The sequence below is a fragment of the Corapipo altera genome, unplaced genomic scaffold (genome assembly GCF_003945725.1).
Source record: "Corapipo altera isolate COAL_440 unplaced genomic scaffold, ASM394572v1 0, whole genome shotgun sequence".
NCBI lineage: Eukaryota > Metazoa > Chordata > Aves > Passeriformes > Pipridae > Corapipo > Corapipo altera.
The window spans coordinates 19,999,249-20,012,210 of NW_020884872.1; the positions used below are offsets into that span (position 1 = coordinate 19,999,249).

At 37.5% G+C, this 12,962-nt stretch overlaps 1 protein-coding gene across 4 annotated transcripts in view; it reads right to left on the bottom strand.

Moving 5' to 3' along the window:
• The window catches only part of TBL1X (transducin beta like 1 X-linked), a 196,237-nt gene that overhangs the window by 12,304 nt on the left and 170,971 nt on the right, over positions 1-12,962 (bottom strand). For all 4 annotated transcript variants that reach the window (XM_027639213.1, XM_027639204.1, XM_027639220.1 and 1 more), the window contains 4 exons: positions 8,303-8,444; positions 5,403-5,466; positions 5,203-5,300; positions 3,625-3,685 (listed from right to left, as the gene is read on the bottom strand). In XM_027639213.1, the coding sequence (XP_027495014.1) occupies positions 3,625-3,685; positions 5,203-5,300; positions 5,403-5,466; positions 8,303-8,444 (365 nt within the window). The remainder of the gene's footprint in view (positions 1-3,624; positions 3,686-5,202; positions 5,301-5,402; positions 5,467-8,302; positions 8,445-12,962) is intronic.

The window sequence follows — 12,962 nt, forward strand, 5'->3', positions numbered from 1 at the left end:
TTTGCTGCTTAGGTTTTTTTCCTCAGGAAAGAGTTTAGCTGCCCTCCAGAGGATGACATAAGACTTGCTAAAACACAGAAATCTTCATTCTCAGCACACTATAGTAAGAAGAAACTGTGACAAAAAGAGACCAGCATACAGTAAACAAAGCTGAACCTCTTTCTGGCAAAGATACAATGCAAATTTATCATTAAAATGAAACCAAGAAATTCCTTATTCAAATATGTTCAGAAAGATACTTTGGTAATCCAAGCCTGTTAGATTTAAATATGTTTTTCCTGGTTTAATTTTTATGAACTGCAGAATGAAAGAGAATCCCCATCACCTTCTGAATCATTAGGTAGCTCCCTAAATGAGAATGGAGGGCTGAAATTGTTTCACATATAAGTATTTTTTACAGTATTAATGAAAAAACTCAATAATTCTGTATGACAGGTAAGGAATTACTACACTGCAGAAATATAAAGGAAATTTCTTTAAGAAAGGTAGATTACTTTTGAGTTTTCCAGTGAACATGAATGAGGATCAGGAAACAAAGGATTTTGTTTCTTTAACTGCTTCTTTGTCTTTCTTTTTACGCTGCACGCTTTGTATTATTAATTCAGAGCAAACAAAAATCTATCATCATTAATAACAATATGCCTTCAGGGCTAATATCTAGTATGATATGTATGAATCAAAAAGTAATTTTCAGAGAGCTATTGGCACTTAAAGCTATGGATTTACATTGCAGCATAATTTGAAACATAAAGTGCTGATAATTAACACTGATTCATTTATTTGTGTACTCAATCATATGTTTACTGGTGAAGTAACTACATAAAATGGTCTGAAAGAAAACAACCAAACGTGATTCTTGATGCAAGTAATCAAATTGCCAGAGTGTTCCCAAAAGCACAGGATACTAGCCAACTGCATAAAACCAATTAGAATATCATCTAATAAAAGCAGCAATAAATCTGTAAGAAACACAGCTAAAATAAAAACCAACAATAAAAGTGTTACAATAATTATCCATTAATTTAGGCTTTTTCTGAACAAATTTAGGTGTGATTCAGAGCACTTAGATCACAGAATCATAGAAGAACCTGGGTTGGAAGGGGCCTTAAAGATCATCTAGTTCCAACCCCCCTGCCACGGGCAGGGACCTTTCACCAGGCCAGGTTGCTCAGAGCTCCACCCAACCTGGCCTTGATGGAAAGGGGCATCCCACCCAGGGATGGGGGCACATCCACAGCTTCTCTGGGCAAACTATTCAGGTGCTTCACTACCTCCCCAGTACACAATTTCTTCCTAATATCTAATCTAAACCTAATCTCTTTTAGTTTGAAACCATTCACCCCTTGTCCTGTAACTACACACTTAGATATCTAAAACTGGGTCATACAAATAGCTCTCTTGGTAGCAATCAACCAGTTTTTGTTCCTGCATGCATAGACATCAGTCCACATCTATCACCAGATGTCAAAATTGGAATATTTTGCTCCATTTTAAAGAAATAAGTTTTATGAATACATATTTTGATCAAATGCCCCACGATGACTCATAGTTTTGCAAAGAATAATGAAACCCTAGAAACTACTTATCTGCATAATTACGTATTTTGACTATAAAACCTTAAAAGTTACATGGGAATACTAATGCACCAATGATATGGAGGCCTTCCAAGACCTAGAAAAAGGAGTTTTTCTTATGTATTTTAAGATGACAGTTTTGTTCACGTAGCTGTAAACTAAATTAATTGTTGTGAAGCAGCAGGAAGTAAAAAAACTTACGTTATTCCCAGGCCAACTATCTTCAAACTTCAAAGAAGTATGTATTAAAGGAAGTGTACTCTGCCTAGACTAGACTTTAATTGTTAAAATGCCACCTTTAATCCTTATGTAGACAAGGTTTTCAGATTCCAGATATGGGAAGGAATTTGCTGTTATTTTGTTCTGGTGAGTAAGTGATTCAAAGATGACAAGGTGAAGTCTTTGTGGTTTTAGACTTGTGAGGACAAAGATTCCATCATGTGAGGACTGATTTTAAGAGGGTTGTGTAGGACATATGCTTTTGGCTTATCAACAACTTCCTGAACAACTAATTGCTTTACTTCCCTATGAAAACGTATTTGAAGTACTGAAAAAAAAATTAAAAATATTAGCTTCTCCACATCTACACTTCAGTTGTGTCTTATGGTCCAAAGACAAACAAGTATGTACATAAGAATTTTTTAAAAAAGTCTATTACTGCAGATGGACATAGGCATATTGCACCAGAAGATGTAGAGAAGTTTCCAGCTTGCTAAAAGGGGAATGGAGGGATATGTCCTTGATACACATCATGGCTAAGACAGCTTATATGTCAGTGAATGTGATTCTGAAGGGGCAACCAAGTTCTGGATCCACAACTATTTAGATTAATAGATGGGGATCAGAGGATTAAGAGTCTCATTAACTAAACCACTCTACAGTGTGAAGTTTGCTGTTATGGAACAGTTATGATAGATAAATAAATGCCACTGTGAGAAAATCTGTCAGCAGACACCAACTCCTCTAAACTGACAGTTGCATTAAGCGAGGAGATGAGTGACAAAAATGCAGAGTATGGATTTGCTGTGTGCATGGACATACTTTTGGTCTTCTGTTGAATAACCATTTTGATGTGCATATTATTAACATCTGTGAAACTGCGAGAACAAGAACAACTAGAAATTGAGCTGAAAAGCATGGGCAAATTAATGTTTTAGAATTAGCAGCAAAATATGTGTTTTTAAACACTACTAAGCACCTTGTGATAGCCTGCTGTGTTTAAAGATGGATTAGTTGCAGCGAACACACAGGAAGATGAACATTTCTAGTATCATCACCTGGAATGTCTTGGTGGTTTTAAACCTGATTTGACTATACCCCTTAAAAATCTTCACTATGACAACTTAGCCAGTTTGGATCATAAATCCAGCCATCATCTTAGAAGGCTGGTTTCAGGTGAATTTCAGATTGCATCATTGATTGCCTGATGGTCAAGATCTGTAGTATCTGTGCCATCTCCTGTCTTTTTGCAGCAGATCGGATCTACAAACGACCATCCAAGTGAGGTTTTGGTGCTGCAAGGTTTTGAAATTCAAGGTTGGCAATTGACTTCTGATAATCAAAGAAAGCAAATATTGAAAAATTTCAAGTCAAAATTAAAAGCTAAGTAATTCCTGAGGATCTTAGTGCAGTGGTGAACGCAAGCTACATGACAGATCTGCCTGCTTCTCTCTCAAGTCAGCTTCATTGGAACAGGAGCAGAAAGAATAGAAAAGAGCCCAGGAACCTCCACTGAAAATTCTCTCCATAAATCACCACTTGGTACTATTCAAGCACATATGATAACGACAGAATTGTTCAGTTAGGCAGACACGGCTGGTGTATAAATCCTCTCTTAGAATCAGTTTGACTTTCAAAGCTGATTCTCACAGAACTGCATCTTTCTGAAATGAGAATAAACCCACAAGCCATGATACTCAGGATAGTTAAAGCACAAAAAACTTGACTGAAACTTTTCTCTGGCAGATACATTTTTACAAAAGGATAAAGTACATTGACAAAATTAAAAGCTGCATTTCATTTTCCTAAAAAGAGTTATGCAAACAATTACCTGAATGGAAAGGAAATTGCTGTTTAGCTTCTCCTGTGTGAGCATCCCAAATTATTGTTGTCTGTATCCAAAGAAAGTGGGAAAAAAATTAGTGACTGTTCAGCTCAGATTAAAAAAATAGACAGTACCTTCACTGAGGGGCAATTCTAAAAGATGGACTGATAAAATTAGTGACTGCAGAGCACCTTGTGTGCTAAACAGCTGAAAACCCAGACATCGCTTCCACATATTACAGAATAATAATGTAAGTGTAGATAAAGAAGTAACATGCCTACAGAGGAAGCAACAGAACTATGAAGAATGGGCATATTCTCTTTGAATAATGCTAGAAGACAAAACTACGCATTTTTAATAAGCATTTTGTTAAGGTTGTTTCAGTTGTCTTCTTCAAAGAACACTTTTTCCCCTTTCCAAAGATGCAAGTTGCATTCTACTCTGAAACTATGCTGAAATACATTTCTAACAATCAAACCAACAGGTGAAATGTTTATCTATCAGCAGAGTACATACCACTTCTTGCCACTGAGGCGGGACTAGAGTGTAACTGGCTTACTACAGGTTTTAATCCATACTCACATAAGCATGTCCCCTGTAGAGCTCAATAACACCTTCTGAGCGAACTGTCAATTTATTGGGAGTATATACTTCCAGAAAATAAATTAAGGATGCATCATCCTGCTGAGAATGGATCATCTAAAGAATTGCTGCTTTTACTGAGAATGTAAGCTTGCCAGAGTAATGGAACTACCACTGGAAGATGAGTGTAGCTGAACATATACTGAGCATAAGCCACTATTAAAGGGAAGGATGTGAAAATACAGGGATTCATCTAGCCCACAAATCAAATGTACAAGCCTCAGCTAATTTCCACAGACTTCCTCTTCCAGGTGCTGGAAAGAAGCACTGTCAGTGCATCTCACTGAAACACAGGCCATGCAGCACATCACTTGGAAGTGTCATTTTTCTCTCTGAATTTTATAAAGGAAGCCAAGGATGACACATGCATCTAATTTTTAGACATCGAAAGTTAGGCAAGATGAATGCTGCATACTTTCCAGCTTCAGTTTTAATGGATTTGTGCTCATCATCATCAGTCATCTGTTCATTTTAATCTCTAATGTGCACTTAGCTGTAACTACTATGTTTTGCTTGATTTTGAGTTCAGAACTACCATTTTTTTTGCATATTTGCTTAGGAAGCCAAATATATTTTATTCAAATAAAAGTGTTTCAATAATTAGATGAGCTAAAAGGTGCAATATTTTTAAGATCACTTCCTTTCTGTCAATAATGAGTTGATAAAACTACAAAAGTAAGTAGTGGAAGCAGTTCATTCCTTAACTGAGACACACTTAAGATACAATTTTACACATTTTTTTTTCAAGGTAAAATATTTTCCATAAAAATAGTACACATTTATGCAGCCTCAAAATGTAATCAACATGCACTAAAACATATTAAAGAAATGTAAACTTTCCAGGATGTCTGGAGAAGAAGAAAATAATCTTAAGGAATTCAACAGCATAAGCTCACTGATCAGCATATTTATATGTTACAATAATGTAATTTTAAAACTCACTTTATCAACACCAGCACTTAAAATATAATTCCCCTTTTTGTTCCATTTCAGGGCAAATATCGGACCTTTATGTTGACCTAAGGTGCTTGCAAGGTTACCTGGAATAAAGAAAAGGTTATTATTACAATTTGCTTACAAATTAGTCATATTACAGTTCACTGCTGCTTGATGTTTAAGAAAGTAAATGTTGTTTTACTTACCATCTTCTGTCCATATTCTTGCAAAACCATCATACGAGCCTGTAGCCAATAGTGTTCCATCACTCTGTTGGGATATATAAATGGCAAAGGTCAACACAAGATGAAATCTACTTCAACCAACCTTCTTCCTTCTTTTTAAGGTTTGCTAATTGTGATGTATGGGAATTCTGAGTCCACTCATTGAGACAAATGATTTAAACTATGCAGACAGCACAGAGGAAATAAACCCCTCTAACATACAGTGAAATACTGGGCTATACAATCAGATATGAGTCATTTAATCAAAAAGATCAGAAGAAGAAAACAAGATATAACAAGTTCTGTGGGCTTCTTCCAGGTAACAAACAGATACTACTTCTTAGACATAAAGAGCCCATAAGACATCAACAGGTCACCTAAATCCAGACTAAATCCCAGTTCAGTGAAATTCAGGCACTTATACTTGAAAAAAGGACCTAAACTCGTAAGCCACCTACACTCACAGTTTACACCTTGCATGCTATCTATCACCAAGAAACTGCTTTCTACTTGTCTGAACACACACTCCCACATGTGCTCAGGGGCACAGTACCATGATGGACAGCTCGAGAAAAGCTGGATTCATGGGGCCCAATTTAGCGAAAAAAAAGACCATGGATCAGCAAATTACACATGTTCTTCTGGAAGGAACCCTTCACAGAAGGGTATCTTCTGTGCAGCCAATGATGCTGCAGTGACTGCGCCACAATGAAAATAATGAAAATGGAACTTGACTCTTCCATCTGGTGAGATGAGTACTGTTGGAGCTGGGCATTTAGTCTTTCAGCTTTTCAGCACCTGGATTAAGAGTGAGATTCATCCCATTTATCTCCAGGTATCCAGAAGTCAGGAGTTAGTTTAAAAGTGCAATCCAGTCTCCCTGTATAACTAACAGCATCATATAACTGCACCTCTGGAGTGTAATTCATGATTCCATTTGCTTCAGATTATGCCCAGACTAGCACAAAGGCATGTCTTATTGTTTCTGCTGACTTAAAGTGAGTCTAGATGACTAGTTTAGATAGTTAAATCTATGGGAGATGAATCTAATCTTTGGTACCATGATCTGAATATGACCTGTAGAAATAACCTTTCTTACTATAACATAAATCACATAAACCAGACAAGAACTGATTCGATATCACAAGTGTGAAAATTTCACAGGGAAATATGATTAATACTGTGGTTCTAAATAAACAATAAAGGCAGATGTCATTTCTAGCTTCATGAATAGAAAATTAGGAAAAAGTATAAAATAATCCTTTGAGACATATGCCCACTCCAATCCTCCAAAACCAGTGAGTCAGAGCAGTTGTAGATTTAATTAAAATGTATAATGATGATGGGGGAAAACAACAAAACCTAAGCCAACCTAATCTCACTGTGATATACTCTTATCTGGACCACTGATGAGAACGAAGGTGTTAAGGGTAAAAAGAAAAGGAAAGCTCAGGGACTAGATATAGAGCTAATCCAAATGTGTTCGTGGTAATTAACATTTTTTGGAAAACTCAAAGTACATTGGAAGCATTCAAGTGTTTGAATTAGGAACATTTCCTTACTTTGAGTACTAGCACAATGCAAGTAAAATACTGTGATCAATGAAGTCTGGAAATGTAAGGAACTACTACAGGAAATACTAGACAATGCCTTATATGTTTTGGACAACTTTTCTCATAACTGTTCTGCATCCATTGCATGTTTTCCTCTTTCAATTACTCTTTTTCTACTCCTCAATTCATTTTTTTCAAACTATTTTTCTTTACTGTGATGTCCATAGGAAACAAGTGATAAACATTCTTGAGTTTTATTTGCTTTGTTAGCCTACCTCTACTTTTTGTACTATTTACCAAGTTCTTTCATTCTGCAAATATAAATACATAGGGGAAAACTACCTTGTGCAGTGGCCTTATCTTTTACTTTTGTGAAGCACCTAGCTCACCCGAAGGACAATAATATTGCAGTGAAGATTAATCAAATCTTGGTCTCTGGCCAGCAACTGAGACTGTACAAAACTGCTGAGAATCCTTTCTGGTTCTTAATTTTTAATCTGTTTTCCTATGAAAACAAGACTAATGTGATCACTTTGTCTGTACTAATATCAGCAAAACAGACAGAATGCAAATGATCTCAAGATTAATTAAAGTTCCTGCAGGGTCTTGTAAGCTCTTTTTACAATGCTTGGTGGCAGAAAGGAGACATGAAGCAGCCTTAAAGCTGCCCAGGGACACTGCCCAGACACTGGGGATTCTTAAAAATACCTGTCCTCTCTGCTCACTTCAGTATTCTCTGTGCAGGAGCACATTACCTAAAGAGAGGAGGTTTTGCAGGATGAAAGTAAAAGGGATTAGGCAAGACAATTTCACCCAGAAGGTGGGTGGGTAAAGATAGAACAACTACACATGCTCCTACCAAGATAAAGAAAGTAATGTGAATATGTTTTGCTGTGCACAGCATAATTCAAATAAAAGAGGGTCTTGAGAGTCCAACCTCAGAAAAACCTTCACTGGTGCTTTTATCTCCTTACATGCTAAAATAAAGTAACTCTGAAATGCAAATACATTATTAATTAGGCTTCATTACTACACAGATTGCTCGCTTAATCTTCATTCTTGAAGTTAACTTAAGTTTATTTTTACCCATGCTCTTAAAATAGAGATACAAATATATAATTGTTAAGCTTGAAGATGGCAAGAGTCCTGGAAAATTACAGCCTGTAGGGGAAAGTTCAGCTATTATGAGTATTTGAAACTGGAGGTCAGTAGGTTAGGACAGAGCTTCTGGTCACCTCAGATATAAAAGATTTGGAGCAGCAGCTGTAATTGCCTCTGAATTAAATTTAGACAGTTAAAAACCATGCACAGTCTTAGAAGTTAGCTTACATTCCAGTCCAGTGAAGTCACATCCTTATTGCTGGGGACATCGTGTCCTCCTTCTCTTATGCAGTGCCTCAGAACTAGCTGAGTGGAACCGCTGTTGCTGTTTTCATTGAGATTCCATATTCTGGCCGTTGAGTCTCCGGATCTATAAAAGCAATTGTGGAGAGCTGAAAACTCCTCTTCGTGTTGACCCATCAAACTGTAAAAACTGCTATTTCTGTTTTCACTGAGAGAATATTACTGCCTTGTTAAGAGACTGGAGGAATGGTTGACTGGCTCAAAATTACCAGGAAGTGGAGGGGGAGCAGGGCGAGCTCTGGGTAGGTGGGAGGGTGCGCCACCAGTTCCACACTCTAACGGGAGAGCGGCTGACCGTGTGCCTTAAAGTTTGCCAAGTTAAGGTTTGAGAAGTGCCTTACTTTGTCTGGATGTTTTAAAGATTGCTAAGTTAAAGTTTGCCAAATGCCTTGTTCTATCAGAATGTTCTAAATTTTGCAAGTAAAAGTCATTGAACCTCCTGAGAATTTCGTTGTTTCTCCCGTGCAGCGCCGAGAGCAAATCCAACTACCTTTCTCTAAACCTACTGAGCAGACCAGGGCATCATAAGCCTTTAAAAAGTAGTTTTTTCTTTCCAAATCCTTCTGCACTCCATACAATCTTTAAAAAATGCTAACACACATTTGAATTATATCTATCATCTGAATCCACATAATAATTTGGTTTATTCAAAGAAGTTTTACCCAAAACACATACACATTCCACATTTTGCACTTCATACCTTAAAGCTAGCATCACCATAACTGAGATAGTCTGGGGCAAGACACTATTTCAAACATAACACTGAAGAGAGACAATAGAGACAGACACACACAAGCTGTGCCACGTGCCTCCTATAAAAAGTGTGCACATTAGCTCCAAAAGGCTTGCCGAGTCCCTGGTGTTCTCAGAATTGCTGTAGGCTCTGAGGAAGTGGACCTCTAGCAGTGTGACAAAGGTGCTGCAGTGTCAGCTCCCTGGTCCTGCCTGGGTTCCTCTGACAGCTACTGCAGGAGCAGGAGGGGAACTTAAGGCTGCCTTTAATTTGTTCATGGCCTGTTCATAATGTACTTCTGTTCAGACAGACCAGAACACAGCCTTTGACAGAAGACGTCTTGTAAAACAGCCTCTCCGCATTAAATCAAGCTACAAAACCTAAAGATTAGGAAAGTAGAAAGGCAATTTAAATTATTTTTAAAAATCTTAATTTCATTTTCTAAATTCATGTCTACAGGGTCCTTCGCTGTCTGTAGCTTGGCTGCTTAGCTCATGTTGTTTGAAAAAGTGGCAAAATAGCTACTGACATAGTAGAACAAGACAGAGACAGCATCAGGATTTTGATCTATTTTATAGGTTGATTATTTTCCACAGAGGTGTTTTTAATGCAGGTTGAAACCCTGATTTTGCTTAGAAAAACTTTTGAGGAGGAAGAGTTTATCATTATCTGCTTGTAAATAATATATTTATTTTGACTTTGCATAAATTTTTCTTCTAATGAAAAACATCTCTGAGGCAGAAACTAATTTGCAATGGAGTGGAAGACAGTATGATTTCTAGTTAATTCTCTCACTCCCCCTCCTCCTTTTTTTAAAAACAATCAATAACAACAAAAATCAAAACAATCAAAGTACCCTGGATTGCTTGTTTTGCCCAGAGGGCAATTTTTATTTACATGTAGGTGGAAACCTGGAGTAGAATTAGAATTTCTCTTATACATCCAAGAATTCATACAGTCTAGATGAAATTCCAGTGTTGAGATACCTGTTGTGTTAGCTTTCCCTTTTTTAAAGTAATGACTAAAACTTCCTTTCCTATACACTAACAAGGAGGAAAAGTCTTTCTTCGAAGACTGAAAACCTGAGATCCATTTTTGCTTTGATAAGCCATGTTTTACTGAAAAGGAAATCCATCACATGTGGATATTAAATTTTCTTTTGTCCTACTAATAAAACATTTTAATTATTTATACTAAAAATCCCAGGCAAATTTTAAACACTTGACATGTCTTCAAGTGCAAATATTGACCATGCAATTATCGAACTTCGTTGATCTCTGTACATTATTTTACCAATAATTTAGCCAAACTTTACACAAACAACAGTTAAACTGTAAAGGAGAAACCTCTCTGCGTGTATCAGTGGCTCTGAGCTCTGCTGGGTCATGGCACGTGGGGAATGTGCCCCCATCTCCTCTGAACCTTTTGTGCCAAGCTGAGATGTGATGGCTGGCCAGGACTTTGCTTAGCTACTGCTGTACAGTCATTCTTTAATTTTTGGCACTTTATCTTTCATGTAAGTGATTAAAAAATAATTCAAATCAGGGTAATTTTGGCCACCACAGAGAGCTGTGACTGTAATATATATCCTTACTTCTTCAGAGGTCTGAAAGACTGACAATTTCACACATGTTGTCCAGCAAATTAACAAAGTTAATTATGAGGCTCAGAAGTTAAGGAACATATTTAATTGTGATAATTAACAATAGTGGGAACATAAGTCTTTCAAGGCCTGTTTTATTGGTTAACATGCTAAGTAGGAAATTCCTTCAGTGTTGGCTTCTCCATATAAGACTCCAGGACAGTCCTGCCCGCATGGTAATAATCTAGTTTATTATTGGACCCTGTGAATAAAGTACTCAGTCACTTGGCTATTGAATACAATATCCTATTTGCTAGTTCTAAAAGGGTTATGTTTTGTTTTTCAACAGTTTTATTTAGTCAGTTTTCTGGCAAGGTCTAGGCAATCTTATTTTCCAGTATTTTAATTTTGTTTTTCCATTTTCTTCTTCCTAAGGCTACATAAGCTATTATGTGTCCCTGCAGAGAGGCTTTATAAGCCTACCAGTGTGTGGCAGGGGTATTTGTGTGTCTTCCCTTTTGTTGCTGGGGGAAAAAAAAGAGTATTCTCTGCTGTGAAAAATATTCTGATTTCTGTTGAATGATTCAATGAACCCTGACTTATTAGAGGACCATAGTTCAAGCAAAATTCAGTAAGATATTTTATCTCCTTAGCTCACAGAAGCATTTCTATCTGCATGATAAAGCAGCTCTTTCCAACATGCAAGTCATGAACACTCAAGCAGTAGGTATACTCATCTGCACCATGGCAGAGTACTGCCAAATTTTAAGAAGGCTAGTTCTGAAAGAATTTTATTTCATGCTCTCCTGCCTGAGTATGCTCTTCAGCTGCAAGTCTTATCATCACTGTCATTTTGAGATGCAATATTGCTAATGTGTATTTAACACTTTTTGGCTCCAACAGATTAGAGTTTTAACTTTTTTATTTTAAAAGAGATTATTAAAAGCATAAAGGGAAGGGAACTCCTCATAATTTTTCTGACACCTAACTTTTCCTTAATAAAGCAGGTCTCCTAAATTAAGTGCCTAGTCTTCCTAGGAAATCAGTACAGGGAAGTGCCTCACAGGTATCCTGAGGGAGATCTCTGTCCCACTGATTCTACAACATTGCTCCCAGCAACAGGTTATTCAAGTAGACCCCCCCAAAAGCTGACCACTCTGCATTTGATGCACTGAGGAAAACAGTCCCAATACAGTCACCTGCTAATGAATAAGTACTTACAATTAGCAGAATTAATACCTGGCACTAACATGGCAGGAGTGGTGTGTGAAAAACACCCTCAACCTGGTAATTCAAAAAGGTAATTTATAGTGGATCCTAAACCACTGATATGAGCGGTACAATAACCTGAAGTGTTATATAAACCCCAGAGACCATGACAGCAGATGGCCTGGAAACATCTTTTCTTGCTTCGGAGAGACACAGTCATAACTGAAAGATCTTGGACAACAGCTTTTATGGATAACTATTTTGCTGACTAGGGAGAGCAAAGGTGCACAGAGTGATTTGCAAAAGACAAAGTTCCCCAGTGTGAGAGAGGCTGGCATAGATCAGCAAAGACAAGCAAAGAAATCTACTGTTAGCTTTTGGTAATGAGGCCAGGTCCTTCTGCTTCACAGCTACATGAATTACTTGAAGGGTATGGTTGGATGTCACAGAAAAGAACACACTCTTGGAAGCAGCAGTGGAACATGATGACAGAAACATCCTGAATTCAACAGGAAAAGCTTTTGGAGTTCAAGGCTCTAGCAGCCTTGACATTTACAGTCCATCCACTTCCACACTGGGAAATTCAAGCATGTTCAGAACACTCTGTCAGCGGACCATGATGACCTGTGCCAGCAAACTGACAGGTTATTCCCTGGCCAGATTTTGGCTGGTTTAATTAGCAGTCTTGCTTGGGGCCCTGATGTTCTGTCTGAATAACTCCTGGGCATGGCTTGGTGGTTACAATGTCCAGAGACGATTCCCAGTGTGCAGTTTGTTTGGCAGCCAGGGCAGTTTGCTAGCACAGACACCAGCCGTTTTGTGCCAGCTGGCCTCGGTGCCTAGGAATATTCCCAGGCATGGTTAGTTTACTAATGTGAATGTAGCTGTAAAGGGTTTCTACAATACCCAGGGAACATAACCATCTGCAACAATTTAAATGTGTCATAAAATTAAAACTTAGATATTGAAAGATAACTACTGGAAGAAATCAGTCTTTGGACTTACGGTTGGCAGTGGCCAAATCTTGAGATTTACTCAAGCACCTATTTTTTTTCTTTTTT